At 41.6% G+C, this 20,156-nt stretch overlaps 1 protein-coding gene across 2 annotated transcripts in view; it reads left to right on the top strand.

Moving 5' to 3' along the window:
* Positions 1 to 7,053: 7,053 nt before the first annotated feature.
* Positions 7,054 to 20,156, top strand: part of ERO1A (endoplasmic reticulum oxidoreductase 1 alpha) — a 52,961-nt gene continuing 39,858 nt past the window's right edge. For both annotated transcript variants that reach the window (XM_086323057.1, XM_086323056.1), the window contains exons 1-3: positions 7,054 to 7,214; positions 16,515 to 16,634; positions 17,440 to 17,523. In XM_086323057.1, the coding sequence (XP_086179183.1) occupies positions 7,101 to 7,214; positions 16,515 to 16,634; positions 17,440 to 17,523 (318 nt within the window). In that variant the 5' untranslated portion in view covers positions 7,054 to 7,100. The remainder of the gene's footprint in view (positions 7,215 to 16,514; positions 16,635 to 17,439; positions 17,524 to 20,156) is intronic.

The raw sequence follows: 20,156 nt of genomic DNA, 5'->3' as shown, positions 1-20,156 counted from the left end.
CATCAACATTTCTTCTGGTGTTTCTATCGAAACTTCTTATTTTAGCTACCATATATTTGGTTTCCAAGAACTCTTCCTTGTTCCCTGCTTGTTCTTTTTAATGTAATCCCGTTCTTATGACTTTGATGATTCTGGTATAGCTTTTTGATTGTCTTCCTTTCTTCTGTCTGTGTTTCTTCAAAGTTCCCTTTTTCCTATTTATTTTGGTCTATTTTACTTTGGAGGCGTTCTTTAATCTGGTGAGCTTTAATTTTCTGATCATAGAATGAGTGAGGCACTAAAGTAAAAAAAAAACAGTAGTGTGAGTGGAGGGGACCAGCTGTTTTGTTGTTTTTGATGCCATTGTTTATTCCTAGAAAATTCTCCAATCCCCTTTTCTTTTTCTTTTTTTAGGCTGTTCTGGGTCTTCACTGGGGTACACAAGCTGTTTGTCTCAGCCTGCTAGTTACCCTACTAGGGATCAAACCCTATGCTTTGATCCCATGCTTTGGAAGACAGATTCTTAATCACTGGACCACCAGGGACTCCAGTCGCCTTCTAGAATGGAAGAGAAAAGGATCAGGAGTGATGAGGTGAGTGGAAAGAAGTGTATAAGGTCTGCAGTTTTGAAACTGAGCATTACAGGTGGTCTGCTGAAGGTGGGGGAGGAGTTTTAACATTCAGCATGGAGGGATTTCACTTAATCTACACTTTTTCATTTTAGAATTTCCTCTGTGTTTGGAATCATGCTGAGTCTACAGTCCCTGGGTTTGTAGCCACCCTTGTTTCTTGACTGGAGAGTCCTGATCTTGAAATGTTTTCTAAATGAATTTTAGATAACGTTCTTTTATTTTTTCTAATGAATCAATTAGTAGTTGAGATTCTACTGTCATCAGTTTTCCCACATCCATACCTTTTGTTAATTTTCTATTGTCAATTCCAATTCTGCTCTGTCCTCTCCCTGATCCAAAATTACTTCTGCCCAAAATGATCGATTTGTTTCTAAGTTTCTAAGTGGTTGTTTGGATTGTAATCATACACTGCCCTGTGACATCTCATGCTGCTCGTATCTTTTTACGTTCGTTAGTTAATTTGTTTGTAAGTTGACTAACTCACTCAGAGGTCATCTTGTGAAGCACAAACATAATGCTGAGTGCTGGAAAAACTGAGACTACCAAAGGCAAGTTCCCTGTTTGCCTGTTGAATGTGGAAAACCTATACATAAGTTATATTTAATTCCATGTGGTAGGCACAATTATATGCTCTTATGAGACCAAAGAAGAGGAATCTATACAACCATAAACGAGGGGTTGGGGGGATTTCCTGGAGGTAGCAGCTGCCTGAGCTGAATCTTAAAGCAGTTGAAAGTGAAAGTGAAAGTTGCTCAGTCGTGCCCGACTGTATAGTCCATGGATTTCTCCAGGCCAGAATACTGGAGTGGGTAGCCTTTCCCTTCTCCAGGGAATCTTCCCAACCCAGGGATCAAACCCAGGTCTCCCGCATTCCAGGCAGATTCTTTACCAGCTGAGCCACAAGGGAAGCCCCTTAAAGGAATTAGCCAGGTGTATTAAGTTGATGGGTGTTGGGACAGGGGAGAAAACATTTCAGGGGTGGAAATAGGGGGAGCAAAGATGTGGCATCTGGATACAAGCTCTCTGTGCATGCGTGCTAAGTCTCTTCAGTTATGTCTGACTCATTGCAACCCTATGGACTGTAGCCCACCAGTCTCCTCTGTCTATTCTCCAGGCAAGAATATTGGAGTGGGTTGCCACTTCCTCCTCCAGGAGATCTTCCCAACCCAGGGCTCAAACCCAATGCTTTATGTCTCCTGCATTGGCAGGCAGATTCTTTACCACCAGCACCACCTGGGAAGCCCAGCAAGGTCTCTATGGGGATAATAGCAGTTCACTAGCTATAAGGCAGAGAGGTGTTGGAGATGAAGCTGGAGAAATAGTGGGGACCTTAAATGTTGTGCTGCGAATCTTGAATTTAATTCTTCAGAAGCACGAGATCAAGAGCATGCAGATTTTGGACAGAGATGTAATTTACATTTTTGAGAAATCAGGTTAGCAGGGAAGACTGTTTTTTGAGAGTACAAGCCTAGAAGCTGGGTGATCAGTTAAGGAAATATTGTAATAAATCAGGTGAGCAACAGTCAGGGCTGAAACTAGTCCTAGGTCATAAGGATGGTGAGGAGGGAATAAACTGATGACAGAACTGGTGGGATTTGATTGATCAGTAGATCATGGGAGATGAAAGAGAGGGGGAAACTGAGACTGATTCCTGATTTCTTGCTGTCTATATATGTACGTGGTAATGTAAACAAATGTGAGAAAACCAGATGGCTGTGTTCCATAGAAGCTTAAGGGAGAGATCTGAACTGGAAAAACAGATTTGGGAGTTATTAGCATAAAGGAAATATTTAAAATCATGAGATTGGGCAAGTTTCTCCAAGGTAGAGTATAGATAAACAAAAGCACTGAAGAAAGGATAGATTCCTGGGGAAGACTCACATCTTAAAGCAGGGCTCAGGGACAGCCCATGAAGGAGACAGTTGCATAACATCAGACGACTATAAGGAGGATCTGGAGTGTTTACCACATAGAAATTTGAATCTAAGGAAGAAGGAATCAGCTTTGTCAAAGCAATGAAGCTGTTATGATTTCAATGAAAAATGGTAATTGGATTTGGTGATAAGAAAGTCAGGTAAAGAGGAGTAGGAAGGTGGAGCTGGCACACAATGGGCAAAAGTGTGAATGGGAAATTAAGAAGTGAAGTCAGTTACTATATATAGTTTGCTCTTTCAGAAACCCAAGGTAAAGAAGATGATGACAGAACTTAGATGGCAGCTCTCCCCAAACTGGGCTTCCCTGGTGGCTCAGTGGTAAAGAATCTGCCTGCCAATGCAGATTTGATCACTAGGTCAGGAAGATCCTCTGAAGAAGGAAATGGCAAGCCACTCCAGTATTCTTGTCTGAGAAGTCCCATGAACAGAGGAGCCTGGCAGGCCACAGTCCATGGGGTGACAAAGAGATGTGACTTAGCAACTGAGCAAAACAACTCTCCAACTCAGATGATCTCAAGCAGCTCAACAGAAAGTCTACTGATAAGGCATGTGCACACACATTCAGTAAATATTACATAAATAGATCTAACCAAATATCAGCACAAACCTTTTAGGTGTTTACTTAGCCTTTCTTCCTCTTGTGTGTCATCACAATCTTTTTCCTTGACCACATTTTTTCCCTTAATCATTTCCTTCTGGTCTATTCAATGTCAGAAATTATTTTATGTAGCTAGAAGCTTCTCACAAAAATCTCCATGTCCCATTTTGAGAAACTGGCCTCAAGCCATTTCCTGCTTTGGTCATTAAAAAAATAATAATAGCTGTTATTTGCAGAGTAATCAGAATTCCATCAAGAAATGCTGTGTACATTAAATCTAAGTCATGTTATTGTTATGATTGCTAGTATTAGAATAACAAGGTGGTGACCTTGTTCATCTCTAAAACGTTGGATACTGTTTAGTGAAGTTATAATAAATGAGAGGCTGGACTTTCAGAAATCCAAGGTTGAACTATGTACCCTGTGGATGCTCCTTAAATAGTTATTTGATGACGAATCGATTATTTCATGGGCCTTAACGTAGACGAGATGATGCCAGAGCAGGCAGAGTTGAAGAAGTGAGCTCACACAAAGGACCAACCCGAAGAATTCCCAGGGAAATGTCAGTAATAGTTGTAATATGTATAAAACATTCAAATATGTAAAAACCTTTATACAATCTAAAATCCCTTACAAATGTGGAAGGAATAATTATAATTATCAAGACAATAAAGTAAGATCCAGCAATCTCACTTCTGGGTTTATACCTGGATATCTATACTTCTTTTTGTTTGTTTTTGACACCACACAGCATGTAGGATCTTACTTTCCCAATCAGGACTCAAACCCGTGCCCCCTGCATTGGAAGCACAGTGTCTTAACCACTGGGCAAGTAGGGGATTCCCTGGATATTTGTACTTCCACATTCACCCAGCATTATTCACAATTGCCAAAGTATGGAAACAACCTAAGTGTCTGCCAATGGATAAATGAATAAAGAAGATGTGGTATACATATACAGCAGACTATTATTTCGCATGAGAAAGGAAATCCTGCCATTTGCTGCAACATGCATGGGCCTTGAGAGTTTTGTGTTAAGTGAAATAACTAGACAAAGACAAGTACCGCATGGCATCACTCATATGTAGAATAATAATAGGTCAAACTCATAGAAACAGAGAGTATAAAAGTGGTTGGCAGGGACAAGAGGGTGGGGAAAGCAGGAAGAGGTTGGTAAAAGGGTTCATTCTTTTAGCTATAAGATGAAGTCAGGGGATCTACTGTGTAACACGGCAGCCATAGTCGATAACACTGTAATGTATCACTGATATTTTCTGAGAGTTGAACTTAAATACTCTCACCAAGGGAGGGAAGAAGGATAAATACGTAAGATGATAAATGTGTTAACTTGATGGCGGAAATCCTTTCACAATGTCTATGTATGTCAAATCACCAAGATATACTCTTTAATTATCTTACAATTTTATTTGTCAATTATACTTCAATAAGGCAGGCCGGGGGCAGACAATAAAGTAAAAAAGATTATCTTAAATGGTGATTGCTTCTGATATGTTTGCTAGAAATCTGTTCTGGGCAAGAGTTTTAAGTCATGGAATAGAGCCTTTTTCATGGGAATATTGATGTTTTTAAACTCTTCCAAATTTCGGGCTATTACATCAGCATGAAATTCAGAGCTGATTCATGTTGAGATTGCTTCTTTCTGAAATTTTAGGGTTTATTTAGTTTCTCCTTTTTCATATGGTGTCTCTCATTTTGATAGCTTAATCTTCAGACATTAATGCTCTGAAAGTGAAAGTCGCTCAATCGTGTGTAACTCCTTTCAACCCCATGGACTGTAGGCTGCCAGGCTCCTTTGTCCATGGAATTCTCCAGGCAAGAATATTGGAGTGGGTTGCCATTCCCTTCTCCAGAGGATCTTCCTGACCCAGAGATCGAACCCGGGTCTCTTGCATTGCAGGCAGATTCTTTACTGTCTGAGCCACCGGGGAAGCCTGTTAATACTCTAGCCATATGAAATATATTCATTCATTTTTACAAGTGCATGCAAATATTTTCGGGAGTCACAGGCATAATCCCTGTTTAGGGAGTTAAAAGAGATCACAATTCAGTAATAGAGACATAAAGTAAAACTGTCATAAAAGATGACATGCTAAAGTCCATGGAGTGTCCATCCACGTGCAGGGACTGGTTTTCATACATCTCTGTATCTCTGATGTCAGGCTCATTCTGGCAGAGTGTAAGTTTATTGAATTGAAATTAATTTAGACATTGGAACCAGGTGAAAAGGAAACCAGGAAGATCCATAATAAGGGATCTAATGAGTTAGGTCTGTCCCTAGAGGGATATGAGAACCCATACACAGTATAATGAAAAGACAACTTTCCAGGTAAAAAGAGAGTGATTGTATTAACACGCATGTTGTAGAAGAGAAGGAAATGGCACCCCCACTCCAGTACTCTTGCCTGGAAAATCCCATGGACGGTGGAGCCTGGTAGGCTGCAGTCCATGGGGTCTCGAAGAGTCGGACACGACTGAGCGACTTCACTTTCACTTTTCACTTTCATGCATTGGAGAAGGAAATGGCAACCCGCTCCAGTGTTCTTGCCTGGAGAATCCCAGGGACGGGGGAGCCTGGTGGGCTGCCATCTATGGGGTCGCACAGAGTCGGACACGACTGAAGCGACTTAGCAGCAGCATGTTATAAATACTAGGATCAGAGCTACTCCGGTCCACCAGGGTATCAGATGACTGGTGACTTTTTAATTACATGTTCACTGGCATCGATGGACAGAGCAGAGGGCATGAGTCTCACCTCTATCACACTAAGTGCTTTTTAGTAATGTATATAAATTTTATGCCTATTTTTCTCAGTTAGAAAAATAGGAGTATAAAACCTATTTTAGGTCTACCATATTCTAGAGTTAAGTCAATAAGTGATGACTTCTTAAGAAAAAACAAAAAATGGTTTACCAAAAAATAAACGGAAATATTTTAACTTTTAATGCAATGTGTAAGACATTGGAGAGCTTTCCAGTTTCACCTTGAAAAGTATATCCTTTAAGAAACAAACAAAAAAAGCTGACGGACCAGTCCCGGGGCTGATCTCAGAAGACCTGGCTGTCTCACGCCAGCTGCCAGGCCTAGGTCATATCCCCTCACCTCTCTGGGCCTGTTTCCTCCTATAAAATAGAGTGATCTCCCACCTCGGTCCACACTTGACTATGAAATGTGGCTAGTTTGTATAAAATACATGACAGATTTCAAAGTTAAAAATGTAAAATATATTATGAATCGTTGAATATTGAGTTTTTTTTGAAATATTTTGCATATATTGGTTTCAATAAATCTATTATTAAAATTAATTTCACCTGCTTCTTTTTGCTCTTTTGATGTGACTACTAGAAAATCAACATACGTAGCCCTGGTATTGATGATCACAAGTATCCTTTTCAGCTTTATGACTCAGCCAGGGCCACCTTGGACACGTAATTCACGGTTTGATTTCCTCGCATTGAGATACGGAAGGATTGGCCAGGAATGAGGAGGCTAGGGCGGGGCCCTGCCGGGAGACACAAACCCCTCCGGCTTCGGCTCGGGCTCGCGGAGCTGGGAGGATCCCGACTCCCGCGCGGAGGTGGTGGCGGCAGCCTGGTCGAGTACACAAGCCCGGGGCGTTCAGGGGACTCTAGGCGGGGGCGGGCGCGGCTCTCCGGGCTAGGCGGAGTCGGGAAGAGGGTTGGTGCGTCAGCCACACGCGCGGGGAGGAAGCGGGCCTCAGGTCCCGGGCGGCCCGCGCGGGCGCCCCGGCACGTCCGCAGGCTGCAGCGAGAGGTGGCGGCTTCTGAGAGGAAGGAGAGACGAGGGCGGGCCTGGGAGGCGGCCGGGAGGTGGGGCGCGGCCGGGGGCTGGCCCGCGCGGGCTTCATCTGCGGACGCACGGCCTGCTCGCGAGCGCTGGGGATTCCGAGGCGCGGCACGACAAGCGGCTGGAGCGGCTATGGGCCGCCGCTGGGGCTTCCTGATCGGCTTCTTGGTCGCCGTGGGGTTGCTGGGCTTGGGCCACGGCGAGCAGCAGCCCTCAGAGACGGCGGCGCAGAGGTGCTTCTGCCAGGTAAGGGGTATGCGCGGCGGGGCTGCAGGTCCCGGGACCCCTGGCTGCGCCTTGCGCTGCGCCCCGCGCGCCCGGGCAGGTGGGGCGCGGGAAGTGTGTCTTTATTTCTCCACCCTTCCGGGAGAAGCCCCCTGTGCTTTTGCTCCCTGGCCGGGGCTGGGTCCTCTGCAGCTCTCCTGGGTTGGTGTGAGCAGGTCCCCCACCCGAAGACCCTGAACCGATGTCAGGACGCCCTCCCGCGCTTCTGATCAGGCTTGGGGCGAGAGGTATGGGTACACCGTTGTCTGTTTCTACCTAGTTGGTTTGTGCACACACTATTTATTATTTTCACAGAACACACACACACACACACACACACACACACACACACTGTTTGTTATTTTCACAGAACCTGGGTCTTTTTAACTTCCAATTTGGCTTGGAACAGCGTGGGCTGTGCTTCTGCTGGGTCCCTTCTCCACCCTTTCTGGTCAGGACAGACTTTTGAAGGGGGCTGCCCTCAGATGGCTTCGTGTGGCTTTTCAGTGTCTTAAGCTCAACTGCCTGGTGTCTTTGGGGCCGCGGTTGCTCTGTGTCCTTTCCTTTTCCTGAGTGTAGTGGAACTCTTTAACCGCGGCATCCGTATTGCTGGTCCCAATTGGGAGACCGGTCCTCAGTGTACAAGTTTGATTACAAGCTTATTATAATTATTTCCTTCGGTTAGTAAGACATGTGGATTCCTTGAGCAAAATATTTAAAGAAACGTACAGGTTTTTGGCATCCACGAGATGTGATATTTTAATGTCATTAAAAGTCACCTTTTGGTTGATTTCTGTTGATAAAAACGACATTTTATACAACATTGAGGGATGGGTATCCAAATTGTTCCTTTTAAGTAGATTTTACTGTTAACTTACTTAGTTCCGTTATGGTTATGGAACCTTCCGTAATGGAAGGGATGGGGGTGAGAAGAGGAGGAAGAGGATGGTAACAAATAAACATGAAGAGAAAAATGGAGACAAACATATCGACATCTATGTATCGACCAAATCAGAAGGAGAGATAACATTTTAAAAGTGGAGAAAGAAAAGGGAAGGTGCAAATGATCCATTCAGCAAACATTTATAAACACAACGTAAATTGATCTGAGAATTTGTGATACAGAAATACAGTGGCATAATTCTCACCCTGAAGAGCTCACAGTTTAGTAAATCATGTTCTTCGGGGCTTGAGGAGAGGCGGGGATCCTCAGTATTCTTTTTTTGTTTTAGTTAATAAATATTGCTGCTGCTGTTAAGTCGCTTCAGTCGTGTCCGACTCTGTGTGACCCCATAGACGGCAGCCCACCAGGCTCCGCCGTCCCTGGGATTCTCCAGGCAATACACTGGAGGGGGTTGCCATTTCCTTCTCCAATGCATGAAAGTGAAAAGGGAAAGTGAAGTCGCTCAGTCCTGTCCGACCTTTGCGACCCCATGGACTGCAGCCCACCAGGCTCCTCTGTCCATGCTGGAAACTAAAAAAGCCAATTTTCACCTAAGGTTTGGCAATAAAAGTTCAAATCTTCTCTGGTTCTATTAGCATTGGCCACAGAGTCCTTTTGATTCTTTTTTTTGTTGCTAGTTGTAGCCCTATCTTCCTTCCTGTTGCCTGTCCTTACCACTTCTGCCTTGAGTTACCACACCATCACTCCTCACCACTGCTGCGTGGGCGCCTGGCTTGTTGTACATGAGGGTTCTGATTTGACCCAGGGCAGCATGTATTTAGGGCTTCTGTGGTAGCTCAGGGGTGAAAGAATCCTCCTGCAATGCAGGAGACACAGGTGATCCCTGGGTTGAAGATCCCCTGGAGGAGGGCATGGCCACCCACTCTAGTATTCTTGCCTGGAGAATCCTGTGGATGAAGGAGCCTGGCGGGCTACAATCATAGGGTTGCAGAGAATCGGACACACTAAAGCAACTTAGCAGCAGCATGTAGTTATTGGACCTCAGAAAGCCAATGAAGTATGTGCAAAGCTCTACAAATAATTGGACTGAATTCAACAGGCATTTATTGAGGCCTAATGTGAACAGACTTTGAGAGATCAAAAGTTAATTAGAAAATTACAATTTAGTATCAATTCTTGCCACTCCAGAATACACAGACTGATACATAATTCAGTTCAATTCAGTTCAGTCCTTCAGTTGTGTCTGAGTCTTTGCAACCCCATGAATTGCAGCACGCCAGGCCTCCTTGTCCATCGCCAACTCTCGGAGTTCACTCAAACTCATGTCCATCGAGTCGGTGATGCCATTCAGCCATCTCATCCTCTGTCGTCCCCTTCTCCTCCTGCCCCCAATCCCTCCCAGCATCAGGGTCTTTTCCAATGAGTCAACTCTTCGCATGAGGTGCATAATTGGTGCTTAGCAAATATGTGAATGCTACACTAGCTGAAGTATATTCTTAATTAAAAATGGGTTGATAGCTCCCAATGCATTTCCCCCCCCCCCAGTGAATCTTTAAACTTAGTTATTGCATATGCCTGTTAGTTGATATCACATCCTAGTAAAACCATTTTCACTGTATGTTATAAGTTCTTTTGAGAATAGTGCTTCAGTTTAGTTGCCCACAATTAGTGACCAGTTGTCTGGAAGTTATGAGTCTCCCTTGTACATTCCTCATCCCCTCGTAACTGCCACTCGTATCATTATGTTAAAAAATGTTAAAAAAATTTTTTCTTACACAGAAAATTGGCTTTTTTTTAAACCTTTTGGTATACAAGTCAGTGAAGTCTAACACATGAACAGTTTCGTGTAAAAATCCTGTAAATCAGGACTCACCCTTCCTTTAAATTAAAATAGTATTGTAGCAGGTATGGGCTTGAAGTAAGTGAAGATTTTTCAGAGTTTATTTCTTTTCGACAATTATTTTCTCATTATGCACCATTAGAGAGAATGAATATAACTGAACATTAGTCCCAATTCATAGAATCCCAGGATGCATTTTAAAGAAATCATCTCAAGAAGAGATATTGAAGCCAGGTATGGAGGCAGTATGGACACCTTTTTCAGTGAAATTAATTAGAAATGTGTTTGTAAACTTTTATACTCAGAATGTTTTGTCACTCAATATAGTTGGTGCTAATAAACACTCAGGTCCACTTCTTTGAATTCAGTAAATCTCCATCAGCCTAATGAAAGGGGAATAGTTTGGATAATCCAAAATGGCTACGTCAGAAGTGGATTATTTCTTGCTTGGGACGCATTGTGGATAGACTCTATGTATATGTATTTTACCTGTCTGGGTGTCTTGTTCAGGTCAATTTAAAAAAGTTTGTGTTAGTCAGAGTGGCAGGACAATGGAAAAGACACTTGAAAATATGTTGGGTGGTGGGTGGAAATAAGCCCAGGATTAAAAGTTAATCAGAGGGATCTTTGAAACAGGTTATATTGGAGAGATGTCATTGGCTCCGAATGCCACCTGCATTCCAGCGTTTTCTGAACAAAGCATGTGGCAAAGTGTGTTTCATGTTGGTTGCTATGCTTTGGGTCATTTAACAATGATTCTAGTTATAGCAAGACCAAGACTTTAAAGCAGAAATTGCTCTTAGTGTTTTATGTCCTTAGAAAATTGCCTACTACCCAGGATAGAGTCTTTTTGGTGCGTCTACGCTTTCTTTTGACAGAGTTGTTCCAGTCTGCTCTGTCAACGAATGAATGTGTGTGTGTTTGTGTGTATGTTTTAATGGTCACAAAACTCAGTAACATTAAGTGCAACTAAAGTTCTTTGCCAAGTAAAGCACATTTTGAGCACTTTAAAAGCTGTTTCATTCAAGTATGAGGAGTATACTCTTACAGTGCTTTGCAAAAAAAAATAATAGTCTATGGTAGGACTGGAAGTTTTTAGGACACAAGAAAACTCTTTAGGAAAAAAAACTATTTTGATAGTGTTTTTTATTTTGTCTTTTGTTGCAAAGTAAAGGATACCTGTATCCAAAAACTTGAGAACAAGCAGACCAGTGTTATTTTCGTTTCCCTTGCCTTTTATATTTTGGAATTTGGTTCAAACCAATCAGAGTCAATGGAGAAAGTAGTGGAGTTAACTTTTGATTGTCGGTTCTGTGGGCTACAGATGTAAAATTTTTGGAGAATTTTAACTGCAAACTTGGCTTTTTTTTTTTTTTTAAATCTTGTTCATTAAAAAAACAATGTTGTAGGGTGCTTTAGGGGAATAGTTAAGATCCCTATCACTGGAAACACTTAAGCAGTGGTAGAGCAATAAACTGTGGAAAATTCTGAAAGAGATGGGAATACCAGACCACCTGACCTGCCTCTTGAGAAATCTGTATGCAGGTCAGGAAGCAACAGTTAGAACTGGACATGGAACAACAGACTGGTTCCAAATAGGAAAAGGAGTACGTCAAGGCTGTATATTGTCACCCTGCTTATTTAACTTATATGCAGAGTACATCATGAGAAACGCTGGGCTGGAGGAAACACAAGCTGGAATCAAGATTGCTGGGAGAAATATCAATAAACTCAGATATGCAGATGACACCACCCTTACGGCAGAAAGTGAAGAGGAACTCAAAAGCCTCTTGATGAAAGTGAAAGTGGAGAGTGAAAAAGTTGGCTTAAAGCTCAACATTCAGAAAACGAAGATCATGGCATCCGGTCCCATCACTTCATGGGAAATAGATGGGGAAACAGTGGAAACAGTGTCAGACTTTATTTTTTGGGGCTCCAAAATCACTGCAGATGGCGATTGCAGCCATGAAATTAAAAGACGCTTACTCCTTGGAAGAAAAGTTATGACCAACCTAGATAGCGTATTCAAAAGCAGAGACATTACTTTGCCAACAAAGGTTCGTCTAGTCAAGGCTATGGTTTTTCCAGTGGTCATGTATGGATGTGAGAGTTGGACTGTGAAGAAGGCTGAGTGCTGAAGAATTGAAGCTTTTGAACTGTGGTGTTGGAGAAGACGCTTGAGAGTCCCTTGGACTGCAAGGAGATCCAACCAGTCTGATTCTGAAGGAGATCAGCCCTGGGTGTTCTTTGGAAGGAATGATGCTAAAGCTGAAACTCCAGTACTTTGGCCACCTCATGCGAAGAGTTGACTCATTGGAAAAGACTCTGATGCTGGGAGGGACTGGGGGCAGGAGGAAAAGGGGACGACAGAGGAAGAGATGGCTGGATGGCATCACTGACTTGATGGACGTGAGTCTGAGTGAACTCCAGGAGTTGGTGATGGACAGGGAGGCCTGGCATGCTGGGATTCACAGGGTCGCAAAGAGTCGGACACGACTGAGTGACTGAACTGAACTGAGGGTAATAATAATGATCAGCATTTACTGGGCTTTACTCTAGGTCATTTTATCCTGATATGAACTCTTTGAGATGAGAGCTACTATTCTGTTGGGTTCGCCAAAAAGTTCATTCAGGTTTTTCCATAGTTTCTTATGGAAAAATTCCAACAAACTTTTTGACTGCCTCAGTATTTTTGTACTCAGATAGGAAATTGAAAGTGTTAGTCACTCAGTTGTGTCCGACTCTTTGCTACCCCATGGACTGTAGTTCGCCAGGCTCCTCTGTCCATGGGATTGTCCTGGCAAGAAAATTGGAATGGGTTGCCATTTCCTCCTTCAGCGGATCTTCCTGACCCGGGAATCAAACCCTGGTGTCCTGAGTATCCTGCATTGCAGGTGAACTCTTTACTGCTGAGCCATTAGGTTGAAAAGCATGGGGAATGTCAACAACTAAGAAGTATCAGGGATGAGACTCAACCCTAGAAGGCCTAACTCCAGAGCCCGCCTGCTAACCCTGTTGTTACACACTGCCTCCCCTCGAGGGTGGGAGAAGGGGATTGCTGGGTTGCTTGGAAGAAAGCAATGTAAGGCCTTCAAAGGCTTCCCTACTCTTAAAAGACCAGGATTGAATAGTGTTAGGCCTACTTCGGTCCATATAGCTACCACCCCTCAGCAAGGGCCTTTCCATTGCTTCCTATTCATTTGGCCTCCTGCCCCGCCAAGGCTGATTATTACCTGAAGCCCAGAGCAGCAAGCTGCACACTTTGGCATTCATCAGTCACTTGTGTGTGTTGTGGGAGCAGGTAGGGGAGTGCATTTTTTTAAAAATTCAAATTCTTATGGTAGGGCCACAGTTCTGTTTCACTTTGGGAGATATGATAGTGGTTACTTATGCCCCCATAGCACATTCTGAAGGACAGCACCAAGCCATCCTTCTTATATATCAGCACCCATCTTTTGGTCTTAGTTTAGGTAATAGGACTCTGCTTCATTTTCAAGGTTCTGCTCTGGGTCCATTAACTGGAATTCTACCTTAGACTTTTCCTGAGACTGTTCTGGTAACATACATGGTTCTTTAATTTCTAGAACTGGGTCTGGTATCATACCTGCTAGACTTCCTTCCAGGGATCAGGTTCTGCTGCCTGTTGGCAAGCTTCTCCGAACAGTCAGATGGTTTGGATTTCCAAGTATCTTCCTGCCTCTCCTTTGCTGGACTCTTCCATCCAGTGAAGCTCCTGTCACCCCTGTTCCACCTCCTTAGCTGCCCTTCGAGCTGAATTGTAGTTGATAATACCTCCCACTTAATATCTAAGGTAAGGGGCAGAAGATTTCTGAATCGACCATTGTCCTGCTTTCTCTTCTCAGTGGCCTCTAGGCTATAATCCACCTCTGCTTTGGAGGTATCATGTATTTCTTTCTGGTTTGGAGCTTCTTATCACTTTCTTTGTAATTAGGATGTGATCAGCAGAATATTGGACCCAGAGATTTGTTTCTTTGGTGCTTGCTTTCATTCTCCCGTGCGTGCCTTTCTGTCCTTTGACCTGGCATGGCCTGGGGCACTCACCTCCAGTATAGGTGACATGAAAGTGCCTACTTACAATTAGGCAGCGCGGTGCTGGGCTCCAGTGAATCAGTGACAGTGGACAGCTTTCATTCATTTATTCACCAATCCAAACCAAAAAAAATCGTTGAGCATCTACTGTGTGCTTTCTAGAAGTACAGTGCTCAGTCCCAGGCATACAAAAATGAACAAACATGAATTTGCTCTCAGGGTTCTTAACTCTAGTGAGAGGGAGTGAAATATAGATACATTCAGTACAGTGAGGTCATTCTTGTGTAGGAGTATGTGGAGTGTGGTGGGAGCTCTTGGGAGAGACAGTTAACCCAGCTCGGGGTGAGTGGTACCTTAGGGGAGCTTCCCAAAAGAGAGGAGGATAGTTTTTTGCCTTAAAAATGAATTCCTCAGGGGGAGAAATGGATTGCCTCAAACCCTTCTTCTTCAGTCTGTTTGTGTTTTTTCTTCTGTGATTTAATGTGACTCTCTGTCCCCTGTCCCTTTGGCCTTTGCAGCCTTTGGGCCTATTATTCTTTGTGTAATAATTTGTATCCAAGGGGAGAAACAGTAGCTTATTTTATGTTCTTAGAAGTTTTGCCTTGAAAGCACAAAAAGAAAGAGGCATGAAAAATCAAATCATCTATGTTAGAAGCACTTTGGGCTTCCTTCATGGTGGTAAAAAATCTGCCTGCAATGCAGGAGACCCAGGTTCAATCCCTGGGTCCGGAAGATCCTCTGGAGAAGGGAATGGCAACCCACTCCAGTATTCTTGCCTGGAGAATTCCATGGATAGAGGAGCCTGGCAGTCTACAGTCCATGGAGCTACAAAGAGTTGGACACGACTGAGCAACTTAGACACACACGCACAGAAGCACTTTTGTTTTGTTGGTACCCAGAATTAGGACTCTAAGATTATTGTAAGATTATTGTATACTGAGAAAATTTTTAGCAGGAAACAAGGACACATTTGCATATGAAATGAAAATAGTTATTACAGTGACAAAATATGCAGCTCAGATTTCTAGAAACTGAATTCTTTAGTCCAAAACAAATAAGACTAGGCAAATTGGATAAAAAACAAACAAACAAACAACTTATCTCTTGAATATTGCTGTCATCATTCCCAGTATTCTTATTTCTTAGGTGAAAATTTCCCTTACTGTTTTGTGATGTTTTAAAATTAAAAGATAGTGTCGGATTTTACATATTCCAAAAGGAGAACACCTAAATTCAGTATTTCAATGAATTATTCTTTATTTGCTTCCTTACCAATAGACTTTTAAGTTATTATTTTATTGGCAATACATCTCCCAGAAATATAATCCAAAGTAGTTTATAATGCAGATATTCAGGCCAAAGTCTAAGGATCTCTTTTCTGCAGCATGCTGTATATTAAAAAAAATTTTTAAGTTACTTAAAAAGCCATAATGTGTTTTTTACTTATTTAAGGCAATGCTTAATTAATTCTGTTAGACATTTGCCTAATCCCAAATAAATATCTCAGAATTTTACCTTCACAATTGATAACATTGTCTGATTATAATATGTTTTCCCACTGCATATGATTATAATATGATTTAATAATTTGATTTCTTAAATACAATTAGGACATTGGTTTTAAACATTTGAAGATCAGGATTGGCTTTGTGGGTTAATTTGCCATCTCAGTGTTGCTGATGATAAGTAATTTTTAGCATTATTTCAAATCTATAAAATTTATCAAGGCCAATATTTGAGGGTTGTTATATCCTTAAAACAAATTATTGTTTCACTTATAAATTCAGTATCACTTCTTACATTCACCAACCTTGTCTGTGACCTACACATCCTGTTGGAAACTAAAAGGAAAGACAGAGACAACTGAATTATAGGAATACTGGGTCTCAAAGAATTCAAGGGTGGTAATGCCTTCAGGAAAGATGGTAGAAGTGGGAGCAGGCAACCTCTAGGGAATTCAGCTAGCATATGTTCTCCATCTTCTACTTCTGCTTCTTCTGATTCTTCTGTAGAATCTCTCCTCTCTCTGCCAGCTAGCTGGCTTATGTGTTCCTCAGTTCACGTGATGGAACATGGTCTGAGTTTACTTCTTTAGTGACATGGGGAGACATCGCTCCTTCTTAGCCTCAATTCCAGGGTCCTGGAGTGGAGACAATGACTCGTTTTGGATTAGAAGCCCACCCCCGGTCAGTCTGGAGGGTGGGGTGGGGATACTGAGTGGCTGCAGGGAACCAACTCTTTGGGAATATGTGTATCATTTTGAGCTCAGTACACCCTCCCTACAAATGGTATCCACTGCATTCCTATAGGTATATAGTAAGAGCAATAGCATTACTCAATTATGGCCATCTCCCAGCTCAGAAAATTATATGGAGGCAAGAGGCTAGGGGCTGGTTGAGTAAAGGGCTCTTTTATCATAACCATGTGAGGAAAAAACTCTGTTGTGTCTATGATATTTTGATATAATACTCCATTTTCTTTGTAACAGGTTAGTGGTTACTTGGATGATTGTACCTGTGATGTTGAAACCATTGATAAATTTAATAACTACAGGCTTTTCCCAAGACTTCAAAAACTCCTGGAAAGTGACTACTTTAGATATTACAAGGTATTTAAAAATTTGTGGGGTGGTATAGGAATACTTAAAGCTTAAATGGATAATTACATTTTCTTAGGAATCACTGACCTTCAAAATTGTGTTTATTATTTAAAATTGAGCAAGGCTATATTAGGAAAACACAGTTCATAAGAATGAACCATATGGTTCTGAAATGACCCATTGAATACTTTTAATTTCAAAAACTGAGTTTTGAACTCTAGTGTTGGAATCTAGCTGGTTAAATTGAAGTCTGAACAGAAACTATTATATTGTTATCGAAGTCATGAGTTGTTCATAACATTCCAAAACATCAGATTTGCTCCAATTAATTTAAAAAAAGAAGTATTTTTAAGAAGCATGACTTTATTCTGACCAGTATTATTTTAACAAGTAACTTGTGATGTTTTATCTTGAGATATCTGTTGAAAGAGTATAGAAAACCTGATCATTGGACTCTGCAGTACACTCTGTGTTCACAATTGTCTGTTAGCTATTACTTTCATTGAAAGGCTTCGAGTTGAAAAAAAAAAAAAAGACTAAGTTGAGCAGTGATGACATGAAGTACTTTGGCTCCCAGTTGCCATCTGTTCAGGAACTGTTTAGTAGCATATTTTGTCTTTATGACCAAGTCTACCAATTTGCTTAGACCAGCTATGTGTTTATACCATCACTGAAACTTGACAACTGGTAAATGGATGAAGTAGAATAATTGCAACTGATAACATGACCAGGTTATAGTATCATAATTCAACATCTGTCTGTTACAATCTTGAGATTCTTATTTTTATAACTTTTCTCTAATTTTATTTTGCAGGTAAACCTGAAAAGGCCATGTCCTTTCTGGAATGATATCAACCAGTGTGGAAGAAGGGATTGTGCCGTCAAGCCTTGTCACTCAGTAAGAACAGTCTATACATTTAAGAACTGTCACGTTTTTGGAATAATTGCAATTTTTGAAAGGGTCCAATATAACTAAAATAATATTTGAATCCTTAGGTTAAATATCAGTTCAGTTCAGTTCACTCAGTCGTGTCTGACTCTTTGCGACCCCATGAATTGCAGCACGCCAGGCCTCCCTGTCCATCACCAACTCCTGGAGTTCACTCAGACTCACGTCCATCGAGTCAGTGATGCCATCCAGCCATCTCTTCCTCTGTCATCCCCTTCTCCTCCTGCCCCCAGTCCCTCCCAGCATCAGAGTCTTTTCCAATGAGTCAGCTCTTCGCATGAGGTGGCCAAAGTATTGGAGTTTCAGCTTTAGCATCAGTCCTCCAATGAACACCCAGGACTGATCTCCTTTAGAATGGACTGGTTGGATCTCCTTGCCGTCCAAGGGACTCTCAAGAGTCTTCTCCAACACCACAGTTCAAAACCATCAATTCTTCAGCTCTCAGCTTTCTTCACAGTCCAACTCTCACATCCATACATGACCACTGGAAAAACCATAGCCTTGACTAGACGGACCTTTGTTGGCAAAGTAATGTCTCTGCTTTTCAATATGCTGTCTAGGTTGGTCATAACTTTCCTTCCAAGGAGTAAGCATCTTTTAATTTCATGGCTGCAGTCACCATATAACGTTGTTTAAAATCAACGTACTAAAACTCTAAACTTATGACTATAAAGCCTATTTTGAATTGTTCTGTCTTCACAATAGTAGAATTTAGATTTTATGGGTAATACAATCTCTTGATTTATTACTGAGAGTAGTAAAAGCTATTGCTCTTTGGTGTGATATTTTTATTTATTTTTTATTGGCTGTACTGGGCCTTGGTTGCTGTGCAGACTTTCTCTCGTTGCAGCAAGTGGAGGCTCCTTTCACTGCGGCACACAGTCCTCTCGTGGTGGTGGCTTCCCGTTGTGGAGCACAGGCTCTCGGCGCGCTAGTTCCGTAGTTGCAGAACTCAGGCTCAGTAGTTGGGGCTCGTGGGCTCTATAACTCAGTAGTTGGAGTGCACAGGTTAGCTGCTCCATGGCCTGTGGGATCTTCCCAGACCAAGAATCGAACCCCTGTCTCCTGTGTTAGCAGGTAGATTCTTAACCAGTGGACCACCAGGGAAGTCCCTTTTGGTTTATTATTTGTTTTTCTTATGTCTTAACTAAAGTTATGTATGTAGTATTAAAAAAGTGAAATTTATTGAGGTACAAATGCAGTCTTTCCCCTTTTCTGAGGATGTATTCATTTTCCTCCTTGGCAGGGATTTGAACAAAACCACTGGCTTTGCTTAGGAGTTCTGAGAGCATTAAAATTTGAAATATTCTACTCTGAAAGCAGAGAATTTTATCCTTTTCAATGAAAGCATTTTTTTTCCTTTAAAAGTACATATTTTTATTTTACTTTCTTTTATTGAGATAAAATATATATAACATAAAATTTACCATTTTATTTTAGCCATTTCTAAGTGCACAGTTCATTGGCATTAAATACACTCACCCTGTTATACAGCCATCACCACCATCCATCTCTAGAACTTTTTCATCTTTCTAAACTGAAACTTCATGCTCATTAAACAATAAATTCCTATTCCTCCCTCCCTTCAGCCATGGGAAGTCACTATTTTACTTTCCTTCTCCATGGATTTGACTACTCTAGGTACTTCATATATAAGGGGAATCTTTATAATAATTGTTCTTTTGTGTCTGGCTTATCTCACTTAGCATATTTTCCAGGTTATCTATATTGGAGCATGAACTAGATTTTTATCTCTTTTAAAGACTGAATAATATTCCACTGTATGTGTGTACTACATTTGGTTTATTCATTCACCTGTTGATTGACTTTTGGGTTATTTTCACCTTCTGGCTCTTGTGAATAATACTGCTATGAACATGGATGTACAAATTATGTTTGAATCTCTACTTTCAGTTCTTTGGGGTATATACCTAGAAATAGAATTTCTGGATCATTTGGTAATTCTTAGTTCAATTATTTGAGCAACACCATGCTATCTTCTGAATTTGGCAATAAGGAGTTCATGATCTGAGCCACAGGCAGTTCTTGGTTTTGTTTTTGTTGACTGTATAGAACTTCTCCATCTTTGGCTGCAAAGAATATAATCAATCTGATTTTGATATTGACCCTCTGGTGATGTCCATATTTAGAGTATTCTCTTGTGTTGTTGGAAGAGGGTGTTTGCTATGACCAGTGTGTTCTCTTAGCAAAACTCTGTTAGCCTTTGCCCTGCTTCATTTTGTACTCCAAGGCCAAATTTGCCTGTTACTCCAGGTATCTGTTGACTTCCTACTTTTGCATTTCAGTCCCCTAGAATAAAAAGGACATCTTTCTTGGGTGTTAGTTCTAGAAGGTCTTATAGGTCTTCATAGAACTGTCAACTTCAGCTTCTTCAGCATTACTGGTTGGGGCAGAGACTTGGATTACTGTGATATTGAATGATTTGCCTTGAAAACAAACAGAGATCATTCTGTCTCTTTTGAGATTGCATCCAAGTACTGCATTTCGGACTCTTGTTGACTGAGGGCTACTCCATTTCTTCTAAGGGATTCTTGCCCACAGTAGTAGATATAACAAAGGTC

Source organism: Bos grunniens, chromosome 10, assembly GCF_055505025.1.
Source record: "Bos grunniens cultivar Pamir isolate PY7600 chromosome 10, Bosgru_T2T1.0, whole genome shotgun sequence".
Lineage (NCBI taxonomy): Eukaryota > Metazoa > Chordata > Mammalia > Artiodactyla > Bovidae > Bos > Bos grunniens.
Note: the sequence above shows the minus strand (reverse complement) of the source record. Positions and strands in the feature narration are given on the sequence as shown.